The 21,519-nt window shown below is 38.0% G+C and overlaps 5 protein-coding genes across 6 annotated transcripts; 2 read left to right on the top strand and 3 right to left on the bottom strand.

The window, feature by feature from the left end:
• The first annotated feature begins 1,611 nt into the window (after positions 1-1,611).
• LOC119980321 (universal stress protein A-like protein) lies at positions 1,612-2,994 on the top strand. The gene is made up of 4 exons (XM_038822987.1): positions 1,612-1,869; positions 2,224-2,315; positions 2,430-2,551; positions 2,664-2,994. Exons 1-4 carry the CDS (start codon positions 1,680-1,682, stop codon positions 2,740-2,742), a joined length of 483 nt encoding a protein of 160 aa, XP_038678915.1. The 5' UTR covers positions 1,612-1,679; the 3' UTR covers positions 2,743-2,994.
• A 678-nt stretch (positions 2,995-3,672) lies between these two features.
• LOC119980316 (endonuclease 2) lies at positions 3,673-5,605 on the bottom strand. Its single transcript, XM_038822974.1, has 8 exons — positions 5,185-5,605; positions 4,927-5,098; positions 4,605-4,768; positions 4,433-4,516; positions 4,263-4,355; positions 4,102-4,169; positions 3,949-4,022; positions 3,673-3,857 (listed from the first exon to the last, which is right to left on the bottom strand). The coding sequence occupies exons 1-8, from the start codon at positions 5,296-5,298 to the stop codon at positions 3,763-3,765; spliced, it is 864 nt and encodes a 287-aa protein (XP_038678902.1). The 5' UTR covers positions 5,299-5,605; the 3' UTR covers positions 3,673-3,762.
• A 1,696-nt stretch (positions 5,606-7,301) lies between these two features.
• On the top strand, positions 7,302-8,216 carry LOC120011246. Its single transcript, XM_038862318.1, has one exon. It carries the CDS (start codon positions 7,302-7,304, stop codon positions 8,214-8,216), a length of 915 nt encoding a protein of 304 aa, XP_038718246.1.
• Positions 8,217-10,200: 1,984 nt separating this feature from the next.
• LOC120016337 (VQ motif-containing protein 8, chloroplastic-like) lies at positions 10,201-11,117 on the bottom strand. The gene has a single exon (XM_038869069.1). It carries the CDS (start codon positions 11,040-11,042, stop codon positions 10,518-10,520), a length of 525 nt encoding a protein of 174 aa, XP_038724997.1. The 5' UTR covers positions 11,043-11,117; the 3' UTR covers positions 10,201-10,517.
• A 6,216-nt stretch (positions 11,118-17,333) lies between these two features.
• LOC120007094 (adenylate isopentenyltransferase-like) lies at positions 17,334-19,640 on the bottom strand. 2 transcript variants are annotated; one of them, XM_038857287.1, is made up of 2 exons: positions 19,324-19,640; positions 17,334-19,217 (listed from the first exon to the last, which is right to left on the bottom strand). In XM_038857287.1, the coding sequence occupies exon 2, from the start codon at positions 18,889-18,891 to the stop codon at positions 17,785-17,787; it is 1,107 nt and encodes a 368-aa protein (XP_038713215.1). In that variant the 5' UTR covers positions 18,892-19,217; positions 19,324-19,640; the 3' UTR covers positions 17,334-17,784. The 2 variants fall into 2 exon arrangements, with proteins under 2 accessions (XP_038713215.1, XP_038713207.1); XM_038857279.1 differs by having other exon boundaries at positions 17,334-18,891; positions 19,008-19,640.
• Positions 19,641-21,519: the final 1,879 nt, after the last annotated feature.

Below are 21,519 nucleotides of genomic sequence, written 5' to 3' on the forward strand. Positions count from 1 at the left end.
CAAAAATCCATTGGTTTGGCACTTCATTCTGCATCATGAACAGATGTCTAAGTCAATAGCAATAGCTTGTGGGGATTGAACACTCGAAGGTGAAGTGTGATCTCCCTCTATATATTAACATGAACATTAATGATGAATAGGACGTACATTTTCATGATTTATTTTTCTAAAGGTAATGATTTGATGGAGTTAATTCCCACGACTCCCCTATCTGTATCATTTTGCAAGAATTAGTGTTGGATATTGTTCTTTTTTTTTTTTTCAACTTGTTAGGATAGTTTAATATTTGGTCTTGATTGGTTTAATTTTTAGTTATTTACTATTATAGTTGTTATCTTGATAGTTGAGTTATTCTAGGCTGTCAAAAATGGGAAAGGGACTTCAATTCTTAGTTACAATTCCCCCTTAAAATTATGTTAAATCATACTTTAAAATGTGTTATTAAGTATTTTGGTGTTCATAATGTTATAATGTAATAGATTTTGAAGAAAAAAAAATTTAAATACTATATGTTAAACACTAAACTATGAATCCTAAATACTAATTTTTTTTTGGTAATGAGGGAACCCATTGAAAGCGTATTCTACCAGACTCCACCCCAATGGTAAACCGATGGGCCACACGCAATACCCACAAACCACATGGGCCAGTTAAGTCCTGGACTGAAGCTTAGAGCTAAAATAACACCAAAACATGCTAGAGTGGGTGTTAGAACTTGCGAGCTCTCACATACATGCACTAAGTTGTTCAAACACCTAACTTAATCACCTGAAGCAACGATTTTTTGTTCCCTAAACACTAATTCTTAATACTTAAATTCCATTGTCATTTCAAACAAAAAAAAAACATGGTTTAACATGATTTTTTGAGGAATTATAACTGAAATTGTAGTTAAGAATTGAAATCCCTACTAACTTGTCCAAAATGAAAATCTGGGGGGTCTACTACTCGCAGAGTACTGTACAATTTTCATGCAATAGTTGAGAGGTGTGTCACATAACATCACACTTTTGTATTTTCTCAAAAAAAATTATTTTCTATCGTTGGATGGGTATTGTAATTGGTAGGGTTTTTTTTGGCAGAAAAATGTGTGTAGTTGCATACAATAAATTGAAACCCGAATTCATGGGTTCTAAATATTGTTGGAAACTGTAAGCTAATTAGCAGGATATGTGCCATTTTTATTGGGCCGGTAAGACAAAACATGAAAAATTACAATTCGTTATGGGCCAGACATTTCCAAGAAAGTATATTGGAGGCCCAATGATAAATAATGGGCTACGTAGAAGCCTGGGACGCGCTAGCTGTCAATATTCTGTTATAAAGTTAATCACTTATATCTGGGCCAAAAAATGTCATCCAAACTGGCCCATAGTCCAATTTTCCATATATCTGGGCCCAATCAAGGGTACTAGTAATGGTACTACCACTACTACGCAACGTTGAACAATTTAGTCAACAATTATGAGTAATCAGCTGCGCTCAAACCACGACGTTTTTCAGTTCCTTTTGCTACACTCAACTCAGCAATCCAATCCTGTCTGCCGCCCACAGGTTTTGTTTGGGTGCACCCACTTTTACGATAAGCATATATACGACTCCATCGAAACAGAGACTCATATAATAAGAAATCTTAGAAAACCAGAAAAAAGGAAGAAAAGAAGTGCAGAAAGAGAGAGATGGCGGAGTCGGAGGAGAAGAAGAGGAAGGTGATGCTGTCCATAGATGAAAGCGAGTGCAGCCACTATTCTGTGGAGTGGGCTCTCGACAACTTACGCGATACGCTTTCCAATTCTCACCTTGTCATCTACACTGTACAATCCTTCGCTGATTACGCTTACATCTATGCTTCCACTCATGGTGTCGCCGGTGACTTCCTCCACTCGATTCTCCTTCATTTCTCTTTTCTTTCTGCTACTGATTATTTCTCTTGCACTTGGGGTTTCTTTTCCTCAAGTTAAATTAAATTAGTTCTGCAGCTGATAGACTTGCCTTCCATGGACCGTCTTTACCATCTCTACCTTAGAATTTTATTGAAATTAAAGGAATCTGCGCGAAATATGGTAATTAGTATCATGAACATGTAATTGATTTCCTTGCGAATTTGAGCTAGAACCAGTTGACGCGTGATTAATTACACCGCATATACTGTATTCTTGCAAAACCATGGTGCTCTGATCATAACTGTTATGTTTTGCTTGTCTCCAATTTACTTCGTGACAGCTCCAGAACTGATTCGATCTATTCAAGAAAATAAGAAAAGGGATTCCCAAGCACTCCTGGAGAAAGCTAAGGACATCTGTTCCAAGCATGGGGTATGTGTTTCCTGAGCTTTGCATACTAGTATTAGACAAGTAAATTTTACTTTGAATCCAAATTTACGTGTAAATGAAGGTGTCATGTTAATTCCACTGAATTGTTTGATTCAGATTCCTGTAGAGACAACCATTATGGAAGTTGGGGATCCTAAAGATGAAATATGTAAAGCAGTTGAAAAGCTTGACATTCAGTTACTGATACTAGGTAGCCATGGTCGGGGAGCCATACAGAGGTTTGTCTCAAGCTTGTGTTGACATTTCATAATATTTCTGAACAGAGTAGAATTTGTAAATTACTCCTATTTGTTGTTGATACTGTCTTCTATCTGAAATTCACCTGGACAGGGCTTTCCTGGGAAGTGTGAGCAACTACTGTGTTCATAATGCCAAGTGTCCTGTTCTGGTTGTGAGGAAACAAGATTGAAGAGTTTTTTGTTACATTGTATGTGAAGCTGAATTACTCAGTCTTATTCTAAAGAGTAGTAAGTTATTTTTTCCTCTCCATTACAAACTTGTCAAGTGTGTAAGGGTGAATCAACACTACTTATTTATCCATGCTTGTAGATATGGTTAAATTACAGGACCTGTGAATTGGATTGGAATTTGTACTTATATAAGTATATATCTATATGTCTATATATATGGTTAAGATTGAGGAGTTAGTGACTTCGAAGTCAATATTTGGTATTCTTTCACTTCACCAGGATCCTACATACATGAAGTGGTTGAGAAATCAATATATGTGACATTTGGGGCCCTGATAAATCATAATAAAACATCGACAATAGAAAATGACACTGAAGCAACCAACTACCCATCACCAAGATCTGAAGAAGATTTGGTTGACATATGGAATCGTATTTCATGATTATGCGTTGGTTTCGGCTAGCCTTGCTACTTCCTGCATAGAAAAGTAAGGACATTTACATATGTTATTCATATATTGATCGCATGCACCACAATGTGTGTATTCATCCATTGATTACTTACACTAAAATATATGTTATTCATGTATATTATATTGACTTGTATACTGAAAATACTAGAGGGTCATCTACAAATTGGAGTAGGATGCTCTGTTTTTGGGATAAAAAGAAGAAGAGTACGTTCTCTGTTTCTTTTTTCGTCATCAGATTGATGGGATTAACGTAAATCTCACGTTAATGCAAGAATTATTTTTAGAAGCAGGTACACCAAGTTGGTGTTCAAATGTCAATTCTTTATGTTGTTCATGGAATAAGATAAATTAGCTTGAGACAATCTAAGCAAATTCATAAGCTTGTGTTTATTATGTTCTGCTGATCATCACACTAAAGAAGGGTACGAGAAATGTAAAAAATTCCGATTTTCTCAGATTGGCAAGCTATGTCAAGAACTTCCAATAAGTTGATAGCATTCAGACATTCACTATTCAGTTGCATAAATTTACACAATAATTCTATTCTCAACTGAAGATACGGTTGAGAGTTGCTGCCAATCGGACCCCGCCTTGCGCCAATCGCAACTTGACTATCGGTAGCCGGGAAAGGAAGTAGTCATCTGCAAATAGTTTCAAAGACATTATATCTATTCTACTGAATGAATCAACATACCCCAATGCAAATGAACTAGGAGGAGTTTCTTGCTGTACCTTCCAATGTTGATCCTTCAGTCACACCTTTATATGACCAATCACAGGCTGCTTTGATGCTTTCAGATGCATATCTGCATAAAAATGGTGGAATATTGAAAGAATGGATCGTAGATTATTGCATCGTAAGAAAGCCGGTTTGTGGAAACATACACATCTGGACAAGTAATCTGATTACTACTGCAGGTCTCCCACTTTGGAACTAAATCAGCCCATCCAGTCTGTTAAATTCAGGACAAGTAAATATCAGGATGAATGACAGAAGAAATCACTAATTCCTTTCAACTGAAGCAAAGCTGCGAGAATTTTCGTACCGTGATATTCTTCTGAATTGAATCCGCAAATTCATCCACATTGGAGTCATAGAACCGTTCTTCAGCTGTTTCAATTATATTGACATCCCATACCTGTCCTTTCTTAATACAGTTAGTACACAACTTACATTATATGTACATAAATCCATCAAGAACTTAAGTAGACTTACATGGTGAAGATTTTGTTTCCTGGTGTACCAATGGATTTCAATGTCATTACCTCCCCTATCTGCAGCATACCCACAATGCAATGGCTGCATTGACACCGTATACGGAATTTAAATCGGAAGGAAAAATTCTACTTGGTTGTTGAGTTGGTGTTGAGAAAATCATTTGGCATACCTGATGGATGTCTCCCATGAAATGAGAAAGGAAGAGGAGTGATTCTGTGAGATTATAGTCAGATTTAGAGGAATCTTGTTTGTAGGTAAGAAGCTCAGTGGTGTAATTGTTGATTGCTGCTGCTACACACCTTCCCTTCACCCCATCTTCATCTTTACAATCCCCTGATGACAAATAATAAAGTGAAAGTGTGAAACCAATAGCAAAGTTTTGATTAATTTCTTCAAAGTAACAAGTTAATAAACCTTAGGCAGCTACAATCCTACATGAAAGGAAAAAACACAAAACTCGAAATTACTCAAATTAGGGCTAATAGACTTACTGTTGTAGTCAAAGTTGCAAACTCCAGGAGTATTAATGAAATGAAGAGGAGCAGACCAGTGATAATGAAATCTGACTTGGTCTGCCCATGAACATACACTCGCTAAATCATTCTCTGCAAATGCTGGCAACAGTTCCTTCACAGCATCTGCTGCAGCTTCACTCAATCGAGACTACATGAAAAACACAAAAACCCATTTCACCAAACAACAAAACATCAATCTAAAAACAGACCCAAAAGACAGAATTGCCCGAGGACCTGCGCAATTTTGCAAATCGTGTGGTGCCCATCAGCACCCCAGCCATGTATGCCTGGTAGAAGGAACACAAGAGAGAGAATAGCCACTACTATGTGAAATCTGCAGGCACCCATCTCTGTATTTTTCTCTCAAGTCTAAGACTGTTCAGTGTACAAACCATGGTTTTATAGAAGTATTTTAGTAGAGGAGATGGCGAAAAGGAAAGAAAGCATAACGTATACAGATCTTAAATGTGTCGATTGGTGTGAATTAGACAATAAAGAAAGATGATTTCTTGCTCGATGAATGAATGACCGGCACATCCGTTTGTTTTTTGTTTTGAACTGATTTAGTTAAAGGTTGACGTCTCCTATGAATCTTGTGTATCTGTTCACACTTGGGGTTCTTTTTTGATTGAGATTAATATACATCGCATTCTTGTTCTGTGTGCTTGGGAAGGAAAGTCGGATTTGAATGATGAAATTGATGGAGATTTGGTTCGGAAATGATTAATGAATGAATCTTGAGAGAATATACTATCTGGGAATGAAAAGATTCTATACATTGAATTCCCTGCAATAGTGCAAATGTGCAATGCATCCGTTTCAGATTTTTCAAATCCGGATGATTGACGAACTTGCGATGAGTTGGTTGGAGAAGCGAAAACTGGGCTGATTTGTATCGACCGAAGTTCAAAATTGGGGATTGGGCCTCTTGCGAAGATCTGACATCTATTTTGAGGCCTTAATGGGCCATGAGCTGATTTTATCCAGGGCCCATAAAGTTTTTAAAAAAATAAAAAAAGGAAAGGAAGGAGAGGTGAATAGAATATCATAATACCAAAATCACCCTCCTCTAGAATCTTAACACGTGGCATAGGATACTGAATTGACGAGTCAACCTAGGAGCTACACATGCTCACCTTGATCGCCAACCTAGCCAGAGTCGAGGAGTCCAATCGAAAAAAGGCATCCGAAAAGTCCACTTAGAGCATGATAGTCAAGAAGAGAGCATCTCAACAAGAACAAGATGCTCATTCGGTACGATGTCGATCATCTTACCTTGGAAACTCAAGTGATCGAACACCCAAGGGAACTAAGAGTCCAAAAGCGGACCAGCTCCACTAAAGAAATGAATCAAGATGAGATTCATCCTCCTATAAATCCATATAAAGATCAAGGAAAAAAAGATTTACTACTATCAAAGTCTCCAAATCATATAAAAAGGAATCTCCACCTCCATATAAACTATCTTGAACCCTACACTCTTAATAGTGATAGAGAAAATTCGAACACCGAACATCTCCACCTCTATGTAAAGTATCTTGTACCTGACGTTCTTTTTAATTAATCACACACAAAAAAAAACACAAAAAGCTTTTTGTGAGGAAATGGGGTGCAGTACACGTGTTCGTCAAAATGCCTTATCCAGAGTTCATAAAGAACCAGTATATTAGCGTGACTGCTTTGAACCTTATTTTTGGCATTGTTATCAGTATTTCTCTTCGACTTATTGGAATATTAGTTGGAAACGGACCAATCAAAATCAGACACCAAAATTAACAATACAAAGTTGTTTTGACAACAATAATTATTTAAATAGTAAATAATCCCACAAATCTGGGTGGTGGGACGACCATCTAATCATATCCAATTTACGAGTAATTGCTTAGCGATTAATTTTCTATTAATATTTTTCAACATTGTGGGAGCCACCATAACATGTAGCTGTTTCTGGAAAGACAATAAACGAGGATCCCACCGTCTCTTACGAAACAAGTGGATCAGATTTTCTCTGATTCTGACTCGGACCCCATCATATGATTCGTCGCTGACTCAGCCTCTCCTTTTGTGCTCCAAAAGGTTTATGACGTGGCATGCGATTTATACAAAAAAAACCAATAACTATCCGCCACATCAGAAATAAACTTTTATTTCACTATAGTTCTTCATCATCTCTTGCGTCTATATAAACTAAATCGTACCACATTTACAATCCTCCTCGCTTGTTTGCTTAACAGCCCTATTATCATCTCCTCTGTATTCTCCCCTACGCCTAGAAAATTTTCCAAATATTCCATATTTAACCTCCTCCTCTGCCCAGATATACATCTAATAGAAATCGTTGTATATTAGCCATGGAAATCCCCGTGCTCAACAGATTAAGCGATTTTGAAGCTGGAATGACTTCTTTACAGAGCCCAACTTTTCTTTCACAGATTGTATCGTTTTCAGGGATTGAGGATCTCCTTCAAGATTACAGTTTTTGGAAATGGGGAGCGTTGATTCTCGCTCTGTTAGCCTCTTTTACTACTTTGGTCAATAGAATCAGAATTCTTATCATCAGATTTAGATTCCAGGCAAACCAATCACTACCCACAAAACCCCTAATTGAGGAAGATGACTTTGACAGCGAATCTGATTCTTCTTGCTCGTCCTCTGATGATGAAGAAGAAGAGCCGGCAGCATCGCCGTCTTCTCCCAGATGGCGACCCACTGAATATCAAGATTTCCGCGTCAGCGGTTCTGCTCATTACATCGACGATCGGTTGAGAAACAGTGACTTGAAGCTTCGGAGACCCCGCAGCAGCCGTAGCTTAGGAGATTTGTTTTCACTGTCTGAATTAGCGAACAGTAAGAGCGTAGTGAAGCTTTGGGACAATTTGAGTAATTTGGGATTGGGGTTAGATCTCAATCGCAACTCGTCTGGAAACGAAATCGACACTGCAGGGTTGGGTATTGCCTCGATGTTTGGTTGGAACAGCAAGATTCAAGCTTTTCCGGCATCCTCGCCGCCGGCGGTAGTTGTTTCCGCCTCGACTAGCAAATCCAGAAATGTGGAATTGAAGGTCTGGGACACTCGCGCCGCATTTCAGTTGCCGGCGATGATCGCAGAGTGGAGACCGACTTTGGGAAAGATTGTGGGGGTCTACACCGGCGGCGTGGAGAAGGTTTACGTCAGAGATGACGTCGTCGGAGATTTAACGGTTGGTGACTTACGCAAAGTGAGCACGCCGTTAGGGAACTTGACGGAATCTGACGTGGTTGGATGAGGAGGGCGGTGTTGACGAGCTGGCCAGTTCTGAACGATGGTGATTGGTGAATCGGTGTATTGCGACGCGTACGTCCTCAGCTGGCGCATCCAATATGGGGGTAATATGGTCAATTGCTTGATAGTAGGTAGAAGGGCAGTTTGTAAATAATTGTGCATTAATTCATTAATAAAGACCTCAAATATTGGTATTTATTCTAATTCCCATTTATTAGTTGTACTCAAAAATAAATAAAAAATTAATTGTTTAGTTCATTTTATATTATTTATGCTGTTTTTCTAAGTTTTTTATTTTAATATCACTAAGAAATATGTTTTATTAAAAATCGAACATTGGACATACATACGCCTAACACAATCAATTGCCATCCTAATCATCTACTGTTTTCCTAAGTTTTCTAGTCAGTTTATAAATGGTCTTGGAAGGCTCATTTGGGCTTAAATTGTAAGAAAATTAGGGAAAACACGTTTCATTCCAAGCACACGTGTCAAACTAATTCACAACTAAAACAAAAAAAAAAAGAGTGATTTTCTAGGTTGGAGTTGACAAATTCTTCAAGTGAACTCAAATGTGTTTCGAATTATTAAGATATACGTATATAATTGAGTGCACCAACAACTTCTCAGTCGAGCTCGTTAAGTTATATACTTTGAGTTGATAATACCAAAGTTCGAATCTTTCACCTGCTTACCTAGAAAAAAGGTATAGTTGAGTGCATATTTTAAAGGGTGGTTTTGATGCACCAACCACCCTCGATCGAGATGGTCAAGCTAGCTGATTGGGCTTTTTGGGTTTGGTCCTGCTAAAGCAATGTTACGAGGCCTTCTTTTGTTGATATTAGCTTGCGGAACAAAAAGTGAGCTAAATGGGCTTTTGGTATTGGGCCTTCTATAGCCATGTTACGAGGCCTTCTTTATTGATATTTGCTGGACTAAGGTTCAGGTCATTTGGATCCTTGATTTAGGTCCAATCTATTGGCATTTAGACTTAAAAATATAACATTTTTAACTCAAGTAGAGAGACTATACACCCACGGTCGTCTTCTTCCAATGCCGTATTAATTCTAGTAGAAGTGCTGCAAACCCTAGTCCACAAACAATAATGGGTCATTCTTCATTACTTATTTTAAATCTCATCTTATGTCTAAAACAAAAGCCACAAAGTAAACAGAAATGCTGATTATTATAATCCTGTGAAAGAGTTGATACCTTCCATATATATCTACATTTTAATTTTCCTCTTAAGCATGATTTGCATTTTCATTTAATTTATCATTCTACTTTCAATGCCAAGCTAGGGTTTTTTGAAAGTGTTGTTAGGGTTTAGTTAGACATTAATTGTAAGCCAGCTCTTCGTACCAAGGCAGTTGTTCATCATCTCCAATTCTCCATACAGTATCACCAATGTGAAATTCTTGCATTTCATGCTCCTTTTTTTAAAGAAATCGGTCAATAATAAAAATCTCACATCAGTCTGACATAAACCAGTCGAGTGATTTATAAAAAAAAAATACTCATCTCCTCTCACAGTCACATTGTAATCACGTTTTATGGGCCAAAGTGTTATAAATAAAGTGACTCATATTAGAAGAATTACTTTACACTTGTAAACTCTAGAAAATGAGAAGTTGTGCAAGAGGGGAGCGAAGCCCCCGCAATATGATACGGTATTATTGATGAGTGTTGGTTATTTTTAGTATGGAGTGTATAATTGTATTTTTGGATACTTAGGTAGTCAGCTATAAAGGACAAAACCTAGCTCAATTGTAAACACTAGATTTCTCATAGTGAAAATAAGCCATAAACTTCTTGGACGTAGGCATTCTTGCCGAACCAAGTAAAATTCTCATGTTCTTGTTCTTTCTCTTGGTTTTGATTGCTCTATTTACTTTGCTCAATTATCTATTTCGTCTTCGAAGATTCAATTTACAACACTAAGTATCAAAAGCGACTACTCATGAAAAACAAATTCGAATGGACAGTCATTCACAACCGACAATATTTTCATTGTTTTTTGGCTAAGAATTTCAACAAAATAAAGTACGCGAACATATCAAAATGCATCAAAACACGTATTCGTATACATGAACCAACAGATTACCAAAGAATGAATTGAATTGAATCATACAATAATTGTCAATCTCTAAAGCTGATCTTCTTTCTACCTAAGATTTCAAATTTCAGAGATTGAAAGGAAAAAAAAATCGAATCCGAATGAGATCGAACGAAAGAAGAAAAAACCTATACATGAACAAGAATGAATCCATTATTTTCGAAGAAACCAAAACCCAATTCACCTTGGTCAATAATCAGAAAATCCTCTCAGGAACTCCAAAAAAGAGGGCGAGATAGGATTAGCCTTGTTTGGAGAGCAGAAGAAATCGGCAGCGGAGGTTGGTGTGAAGAGGGGAATATCAGCCAGACGAGAATCCTCATGCCGTGTATTCAAATCAACACCTGTACTATTCTCTCGAACAACGTTTGTTTCTGATTTGAAATCCTGATCAGAAGCGGTGGTTTCTGATGATATTATTTGATCGTCTGAACTCGAACGACCGGTGAGTTTCTGGACCAACGCCATGAAATCTTGGGGTTTGGTATGAATAATCTTGGGCGAATGCGTGTAGATTATTACCGGACCATGTTGTTGTTGCCGCTGCCGCTGTTCTTGTGGTTGTTGTTTGGCGAAAACAGAGGACGAAGATTTGTGAATGAGATGCGAATCCTTATGGATCCTCAACGGGGATGGACGTAGACCGTTGATCTCCCTCCTGCTGCTGCTGTGATGATCAAGATCAAGACTGAAGGCAGTGGTTACAGGACTCATGATTAAACTCTGTGTGCCCGATTTCTGCCACAAAACCAAACAGAAAGAAAGATGTGGATGTGAAGGGTAAGGGGCGTGGTTGCTGTGTGTATATATATAAGAGGCTCGTTATAGCCAGCAATTCTGACCGTTGACACTTTGGAGGTGTTGAAATGTAAGCCTTAAGCAGAAAGTTGTTTTTGTACGCTAACTCTCTCTCTCTTCGCTCTTTTGACTTTTAATTTTTTAATTTATAAATGTTTTTGCGCGTTTTCCTCGGCTGAAGCAGTTGGAGCCTTGGAGGTAATAACTAATAACTAATAAGCAGAATTTATTATTTTTATTTTTTAACGAGTAACTCATCCGATAAAAGATAACATTAGATCCTACTTTATTTAACCACGATCCACGGGCAACACATACTAGGTAATTACATGCCTTTTGAACCATGGCCTGCTTCGTAAGAAATTTGGTGTACGTGAGAGTTGAACCTAGTATCACTTACCTTTGGAAGAGTTAATCCTTACAATTTATCACCACCCAACTCATTTAGACTACTTGTGAATGCCTTTTGAATAAAGTCTTTGTTTATAAGTGATAATATCAAAATACCCCTCTAATAAGACACTGATACATGTCATTACGAAATGGATAATACTGGGAACACCTCGGTCTGACCAAGTGGCACCTCGATAGGCTTATCATCGGTTACCATGAAGACTATTCCGGGCAGTTTGATAAGGTGTCCCATAACTACTTTAAGTGGATTTTCAGGGATCCAACCCGTAAATCCCTCCCACGATTATAAGAAATCAATTATTTCAGAATCATATAAAATGGTACCTCCACTCAGGTAAAACTCTCACACTTTTCACTTTTTCAACTATTTGCTACGAGAGAGCTCCTAGTACCGAGCTATCTCATTAGCCTTCTTTTCTATTGAACTGATTTAAGCGTCAGAGTGACCTCCTGAGGTACCTCGAGGACCCCATAGTTCACGTTCATTACATGTGTAGAGAAGAACCTATATTCAACGGCTCTAAATCTGATCAACTAAGACGACTACGGGTCCGAGCAACAACTTACCGAACAATCACTTAGTTAATCCGATTCTGCACGACATCAATAAGTATGAAAGTCTTTATATAACGTGTTAAATTAAAAATTAAACCACTTTGTGGTTTGGTGTGCGGTGTTGGTCTTAGGCATGGTTTGATTAGTGTTAAAATTGTTGGACATTATCCACTACAAACTTCTTTATTCGGTAATTAATTACTCTAATTGAATTGGGCAAATAAAAGTGAGGTTCGAAGAAGAAGAGTACTGTTTTCAAAATTCAAGAGCAACTTGCGATTTTCAAGAACAAAGTTGTGGAGCATGCTTGACCTTGAAAAACAACCGATCAAGTGGGGAATTAATTAACCAAGAGTCTTAAGACAACAGGGAACTAAGTCCTCAGCTTGATTGATACGTACAGATATTGACATTTAAATTAAAAAGAGAGTTGTATAAAGTCCAATTTTGTAAGTCCGCAAAAAAAAAGGCCTTAAATTCGACAGCGATTTGTGGGACAACCTTGTCTATCATTTTTCAAACAAGCAGTTGGTATATCAGCTGCTGAATTGGACGTACGTGATTCAAATGAATTTGTGCGTTCCACGTGATGCACATCAACACATGAAATTCTGTGCTTACAACTCAGTAACTGAGATTAACTGTGACAACGGCTGCTGGGATCCCCATCCTAAGTGTAAACTAAATTAACTACTATTCTTTCTTTCTTTTTTTCAACATTGGTCGATTCGATGAAATAGTAAATAAATAACAGATGTGAATTATTGAATAGTTAAGGTATATACCTATTACATATGAAGCTTCCTTAATTTTAGTTTGAAGATGAATAGATGATGTCATGATGATCGATCAGTACTGGTCAAAGTGGGGCGGGATCACCCATGTCAATGATAATGATTAGAGATATACTGAATTAAGTTGCAATTCTGAGGTGGGATTGACCAACAAAAAGATAGAACAAAATTGACATGCAGAGGCGTAGAGCGTATATCGACCACATACATTGTTGTTGTTGGATTCAAATTATGTGAGTTTTGACCCACATACTAGTTTATCCCAAAAGATTTCCACAAGGAATCTATATATGTTCATTTATGACATGTATTTCATTATAGTAATAGTGTAATACGGATGTCGGATGACTTTTCCTCCTTTAGACAAGCGCAGACTATAACCGTGAAGGAGAATGATATTAGACAAATTTGTCCGCTAGATAGATAATATGGTCATAAATTCGGATAATTAGGTATTCAAGTATAAATTTTTTACCTGACGATATGTTAGATAAGGCAAAAATCTAACACGTGATGACAAAAATATTATAAATGTATTTACCAGTAACTTGTTAGTGTTTGAGTTGACATTTTATAAAAGTATTTACAATAAAAATATGGTCAAAATCACGTGTAAAAATGCTATCCATCAATATTGCTTAGTCATGTAGCGTTAGTCAAGAAATTGAATTTCTGTGCTGCGAATGGTTAGAATTGGCCGAAAATTAATCTCCAATCCTCTCTATTGATGTTTTGTCTTTTACTTTGCTCAAGATTATGATGACCTTTCCTGTGGAGCCACGAATAGTCAAAGTTGAAGCATAGCTGGATCTTTTAAGGTTTTTAGCTTCCCCATTGGTTATTTTCCTAGGTTTGACCTAAGCGTATAGTCCACGTCACAAACTACACTCCAAACCGGGCCTCCATATGTCCTTCCACTTGGACTCCGAAAGTGGGCTCAACCAAGGCCTTGATTCATACGGGATAGCCCACCTACAATTCGAAGCAGCCACAAAATTCAGGCCCATAAAATACATTAGCTGCGTTGCGGTGGGTGGGTTTGGACTTTGGAAGTTTGGATTGGAATTGCTACGACGGGGCCATGGACCCATGGTAATGGGTTATGAATAAATTTATGAATATTCATTATCGATACGAAATTCAAAAGAAAAAAAATCAACATCGCAACTATGAGGTTTTTCTTTTTCCTCTTTCAATCTCAAGTCAAATTGGGTATGATGATGTGCAAAATCATACCAACTATTTGGTTCTATAGGCGTCTCAGTTAATCAGATTAGGGATGAGGAGATTGTCTTTTCGTCTTTGCACAAATAGAAAACGTGAGCTTTGAAGTTCCCGAATTGTAGGGAACGCTCCGACACACAAGTTAGATTGGTAAGGAATGAGGTTAGTGAGACAGCTCAGTATTTAGAGCTATTTCTTTAGCTGGCAGTGAATAATGAAAAAGTGAGGGAAATTTACCTAAGTGGATCTCCCATGTTATACGAAGTTCGAATTATTGATCTCCCTTGATTGCGGGTGATTTTTGGGGGTGAATCCCCTAAAGATCTCATTACAAATATTTTTCTCGATCAGTGATGAGTGATCCTCAATACCCTGAGATATTTTGGTCACCCGTGACTCCCAAAGCTCATGCTTGTAAGGTAGTACCGAGGTGACATCTGGGTGTACCAAAATACTTCCCAATCCGATCTCCTCGCCTTCATTTTGTACGGTTACATGTGTCAACATCTCATTAGAGAGGGGTATGCTATTATCAGGGTCAATGTAGGGATGCCGTAGGAGTAGGTAAGCGTGGCACATATCATTGCTCTTGTAGAGAAGTTCATAGCACTCCCAACATGCGAATAGTTCTAGTAAGACTAGTACACCCTCAACACATGGACCAAGCCTTGTCTTGCGTCTCCTAACAAATAAAAAAAAAACAACATATATGCATCGTTTGTTGGGTGCGGAGCCTTGTAGAGTTATAGGATCGTGCGCAAAGGAACCGCACGCGGACTGACTCCTCTTCTCGGTCTCTGCCACAAAACCCATCATGTTTTCCTCTTCTAAACATATATTATTGTTTATTCAAACCCAAGGTGGAAGGTTGATGCATTGTATAATTGTGAATGAATTCTAACAATTGTTTGTTTGTTTGCTCTTCTCGAAGAAGTTTTTTGTCTTTCCCGGACCCTTTTTCTCTCCTCATTGGATCTCTCAATTCACAACTTTCCATCATTCCCTTTCTGTCATTGATTTATTGGAGCATTTGTTTATTAATCACCACTTTGAAGCAAGCAAACAACATTCTTGGGGCAGCTTCACCAAAACCAGCATGCCCACACCACAATAATAATAATAATATGTTTTCATTCAAGCACGTCTGATGCTTGCTTCAACACTTGCATCTCAATTAATGGGACCCATCAAATTATAATATGCCTCACATCCTCGAAATCATGATTAATAGGCATAATAACATTCGCTTAGGATGAGCTTGCTTTCATATACGACTTGAGTATATTTAATTTGTAGTGTATTGACCAACCAGTTACTAATAGGTTGTGTGGAGCCTGATCATGAGAAAGTTGGGCTTCGGGGAATTCCGTATTATGATTAAGGGCTATTACTTTGAAAGACATGAAAAACTTATCGTATCTTATTCTTCATAATAGTGAAAAAGCGACGACTATCGTGGATGTAGTTTATACGTTAAAATATTGTGTTTCTCTTATTTCTTGTTGTTTTAATTTTCTGTCATTCGTTGTCAATTGGAAAGATCGATTCCCAACAGTTCCTATAATCTAGTACATGTTGTTACTCACAAGGTTTCATCTGTATCTGCACCAACACACTTCCAAGGGGAACTATAGTATAGTTGTGGCCCTGTTTTTGTTAGTTCCAAGACTTCTCTACATTTCATTGTCTGCCATACACATAATGTTGCATTATATAGTCCCAATTGCCTTTTTTTTTTCCTCCTAAATTTACATGCTTTTTAGTGCTAATTTCACATGCGTATTGATCATTAAGCAGTATGTGATTGTTCTTCTAGTCTTTCCTTGCAAGGAAAGCCTTATTGGCATGAGAATAGGAACATTCCATTAACTAACTACTAATCAAACAATGAAACGAAATGTAAACGATAATTTAAGAAGAAAACAAGTCTAGTCAACAACATTTGTGCTTGTTAGGCCAAAAGAAGATGAAAAAGAATTAAGTACCTAATTTGGAATTATAATTAGCACTTGTGAATGTGTTAATGGGGGTGGGTTGACTGGTGACATTATTATGATTTCTGCAGAATGGTCATTAAAGAGTGATCAAGTAGTCGAACGAAACCCATCAACATGAGCTGGATCAACAAATGCGTACACAAGTAGCTAGGTCAGTCCAATGGCTATTATTGCATATGCTTTCAACTTCCAATTTGAGGTTCTTTAATTGAAGAAGATGGAGTTGGTAATTCAAAACAAGATTGAAATTTATGGGTTTGAGTAAATGTGATTGGAACCTGTAAATTCTGGCTTTTTGGAGCAGGGGAGGGGAGTATGTGTCTTGGTCCCCCCCACTAAGCAGATGAACTTGGGAGTATACAAAACAAAACAAAAAAAAATCAATTTTGGAGTTTTAGGACAATGATCTGAACCTGTCCAATCACTGAAGTTTTGGGCTATTGTTTGATCAGAAGATTCAGACTACTTTGAATGCTAAAAAAACAGAGTCCTATTGAATTGCGTGATTGGCAATAACATAGACCACAAACAATTCTTTATTGTTTGATGCCATTAATGTCCAATTATATTCTATTTGGTTAAAATTTTACTACTTGTTCTCTTCACATTTTGCATTTGAGATTTCTTCACCTCCTCTGGATCAATCACAGCATTGAATCAACTTTATCTTCCAAGTTGAGGTTCCTAAACCTTTTAATGTTTATGGGTTGTATTCATAAACTCAGTTTGTAGCTATTCGCAAGTGTGACAGCAAATGGACAACCCATTTGATTACATCTTAAGAATTTGTGTGTTGGATAAAGACAAGAGAAGGAGACATTCTCCACCATCCTACGAGAATGGAAAGAAAGTATCAACACATCCCATTCAACTGTCCTAGCACAGAATTCAAAAATCATTGGTAGCCTTGGGTAGGAATTTAGAATGAGGACCACCTCTTATTCTCAACTTTTATGTCCATATTCATAGCATAGCAATGTGATTTAGGTTAGGTAGTCCTTGAGTTTAAACCCCAGTCAATGCAGGGTGTAAAGTACACTATACTCTTTAAAAAAGACATCTATTTTCCTTATAAAATATAGAGAGAAAAAAACTTTTAGTATTGACTATCAGTGTTTAAGATTGTAAGTTATCCATATATAGTGAAAGATTAACAAAGATCTTTTAAGAGCGATCTTTTAAATTTATGCTTTGTCTTTAAGTATGATTAGGACAGTTAATTGTAATCCAGATCTGCCAATTATGTAATATGCTTGAAAATGTGACTTGGGATAACACTTGAAAAGGTAGAAAACAAGAGGAGAAAGAACAGAGGGCTTTTCTTCATCCAGATAATTGGGTCTTGAATTGCCGAATGCGCGGTGGTGTTGGAAGCCACAAAAGGCCAATTTTGCTTGTTTTTGTTCTTCCACAACTGGACTACCACCACTTTTATCCGCTACAGAACAAAACCAATCTTTGATCAAAATGGCATTTTATAGTTCAAAACTGTTGTCTTTGTCCCAAAAAGTCATCAGCTTTTCATTCTCCACCCCAAACCCAACTCACTAAAAGAAAAAAAAGGGATAGTTTGTAAAATTTGTATCTACTCTGTTTTTTACACTGTAAACCCAATGACCCAATCGAATGAACCAAAATTTGTCTTCCCCCACATTAACAAAGTGAACTGACCATCTACTCCTCCTCCTCAAAGAATTGCTTCACTATCTTCATGGTTGGCTGCAGTACGTCCTTGTTCCATATATCAATCCACCTTCTGCTCTTCTTCTTCTTCTGGTTCTCCGGTTTCAGTCTCTGTTTTCTATTCCTGTCGGACGTCATCAAAACTTCCCTAAATGCCATCGTGGCGTCAACTCTATGTAGGTCCCACCCGGCCCCTCTCAGCTTTTGGATTTTCCTCAGCTGTCTCTTCACAAGCTGAAACGTGTTCTCTTTTATCTCCCTGACTGCCTCATCGTACGCTTCCCTCCGCATGCGACGCCACTCCCAATCATCCTCCTTGGGCTCCGTCATTGGCGGGTATTTACTGAAATACCTATCGAATTCGGGCACTCCAATCGCTTTCCTCAGCCCGGTTTCAGTTGGGGTTTTAATCCGATCCGGGTTATAGAACTCGGCCAATTCTTCGAACATACCCAAGTCGAGCATTTCGTCGACGCGTTCAGCCAGATAATTGCATAAAACTGGAAATGACACATCAACCCAGATGAAGCAACAGTTGTACCTGAACTCCGTGGAAATCGATTTCGAATTCAAATCAGTAAAAACGTCGTCGTCCGGATTAAACTGTTCCACGATTAGGGAGTGAATGAACGAGTTCGACCCACCAACAATTAGCGGCAGTTTGCGCCGTGAAACAATCCCCGCAATGGCAGACCCGCCGAATGAGCGGAAGTCGGAGGGATTGAACTCGCCGTCTTCGGGGTCAATCTCACCGAGGAGATGGTGAGGAACATTGCGTCGGTCTGGGATTGAAATTTTATTGGTTGTGATATCCAAACCGTCGTAGACCTGCATTTTGTCTGAGTTGACGACTTCGGAGGGGAATAGTGTGGCGAGGTCGATAGAGAGGCTGGATTTGCCGCTACCGGTGGCTCCCATAAGGACGACGACCTTGTCCTTTCGAGGAACAGGGGATACGGAAGAATCCATTCGAGGTGGGACCCACCGAGAGGGCCGGCGGAGGCATTCGAAAGGTGGTCCAGATGGGAAGGACAATGAAGGTAGCTTTGTGGGAGAATAGTATTGTTGGTGGGTTGTTAATAAGGGTAATATTCTCATCTGCGGAAGAGCAAGAAAATAAAATACTGAATAATCTAATACAAATACGGAATATGTGACTGTGTTTGTGTACGCTGTTCTTGGTTAGAGAGAGAGAGAGAAGGGAGATTGATTACCTGGGTCTGGGTATCTACTGCTTTTTTTGGATCAGATTTTGGCGGGGAAAAAGGACTGATGGATTCATGGAAATGAAAGATGGGGGCTTTGGAGGGGTTTTTGATTTGTTAGGCGCTGGCGTTGCTGTCTGACTGTGTGTGTTCTGTTTTGAGTATATGCTCTGCTCTGCGCTCTGGTCTCTCGTATGTGCAGTAAAAACCAAACCCCCTCTGCTGAGTTGTAGTTGTACTGTGATCAGTCCATGGTGCTTTTCCGATGGATGGCGTGAAAATTGAAATTAAAATGATATTCACAGGATCGAAATAGCCCAAGTACCTTTTGCAAGTCAAAGCAAGTGTTGATGATTTCTTCAGTGATGGGTAGGGTCATTACCCAGTATTTCTGCTTCACAGTTATGGGGATGACTTGTGTAGTTGTGTGTCTCTCAATTGCTGAGCGCAATGTGTTTCTGGTTTCTGGCTTTGTCTCGGGGGTATGCTACTTAGCTCTTCAAGGTTCGTTCACTCTTTGGCTCGGGATTTGGAGAACCAGTCTTTTAGTTCCCGTTTCTTTCTGTCTGGAGTTTTGCAGGTTTTGGAGTTCTTTTACGGGTTCGTTTTTAGGGTCATTTGCGTTCTATGGCACTCTGTCTCTGTCTTAATTATTCTCCATATATATATATATACAAGAGAGAGGGCTCCTATACTGACGCCCGTAGTTTTTCAAATCACAGGGCTTCACTTTTTGTGACTAAAATGTGTGGCTCAAGCCAGTGGACCCCTTCATAAGTCGGAGTCAGACTCTTGACTTGTGCAAAAAAACGGACGCCCTTTTTTTCACACTCGTAATATGAGCGTAATACGAACGTCCGCACTAGAGCCTCATCCTATATATATATGTGAACAATGGTCGGTGGCGTACTCCATACTTGAGTTTTCGGGATTTTGGACGAACTCTAAAAGATTGATCATTTTGAAAAAAAAATATCGTATATTACTTAAATATGTTATTTTAAAAAATATTTTGAGATATAAAAGCACTAATATGGTCCTGAGTATTTGAGGGCCTGGGACTTGTTAAAACGGGTTCAACTAGTTTTTCCAAGCATCGTCCTAAATAATATGTAATGCAAGCACATGATTAGTTGGCGTCTATATAAGTATAATTAAAAACCAACGATGAGGTGACTCAGTTGACAATTGACTAGGTTAGACATATATGTGTGCTCTAGATTCGATTCCAATGAAAAACATATTTCTCAATAGTATTTCAAAGATAAAAAGTATAACTATATCAGAAATTCAAGGAGGACCCTAACGGGTTTGTTCTTTTGAAGCCCGGCAAGTAAGTTAAGCTCAACTTACTAAGTTTGAAAAAAATGTCTACTTATTTGTTAGGGGTGCGCTTTACCCATATAAACCCATTGATAGACTTTGTGTTTAACCAATGTGAGACTTTTACGTTCTTAACAAACTATATAAACAAAAATAGATCAAAATTACTATTTAGGATGAATGAGACTTTTTCAAACACGCAAAATACATTTTACCTCTCTTTATCGAAGGAATGACTTAATAAGAGCACTTTTTATAATATTCTCCATTTCATAATTTAGTACAATGTGGTCCAACATGATATTCATCAATCAATCAATTCAACATCAAGCAAATGTACGTTCAGTTGCTCAAAAAAGTCTCCATGGGTCTCTTTGAATCCTTTCCGAACAACCATTCATGCATTGGACATATAAAGTTAGGAAACCAAAAATCAAAGATAGCCCCTAAAATATTTCATGCATTCACATCATAATTTATACCCTACTTTGCTCAACAAGTTGTATGTCTCATACCTTAATTTTGAACAATACACACACACACATATATATGCTGAAACTCGAAAGATTTTTCTAACAAATCTCACGTGCGCAAAGAATGGAAATGAATTCTTTTGTTTTTTTTTTCCTTTCTTTCAAAAGGAAGTGTGGGTAGCTAGCCAGTCAACACGAACACATGGAAAACTCATCATAACGAAAGAGGAAACTCAGCAAAGAAGAAGTAGAAAAAAGAGGCGTGTGACATTACATAGATATCAATCTCGAACTCAAAAGTGACATGTAAAATATAGCTTTTGCCGTCTCATCTTTATATCTTCTGAATTGAGTGTTGAAAATCCATCGGCTGTGGGGAGGGTCCCTATAGATTTCGTTGTGGGCCTCTTAAAATCTCGACAACTTTAAAATTTTCCATTCTACACGATCCTCTCTAAAAAAAGCAAAAAGCAAGTGTGTGTAGATTGTAAAAAGTACCATGCTTCTAGAGTGCACATGCACACATATTCATTTTTTAAACCGAGAACGATTATCATTTAACACTCAATATAAATCTAAACTCGGGTCATAACACTCACGACCACAAAAATTTATCACTTAACAGCAGGATAAATTGGGTCGAAACTATGTGTATGGCGACGTGGTTACAAGAGTATTGCTCCCGATGAGGATCGAACTCAGGGTATTTCGAGTCTAACAAGTTT

The sequence above is a fragment of the Tripterygium wilfordii genome, chromosome 2, assembly GCF_013401445.1.
Source record: "Tripterygium wilfordii isolate XIE 37 chromosome 2, ASM1340144v1, whole genome shotgun sequence".
Lineage (NCBI taxonomy): Eukaryota > Viridiplantae > Streptophyta > Magnoliopsida > Celastrales > Celastraceae > Tripterygium > Tripterygium wilfordii.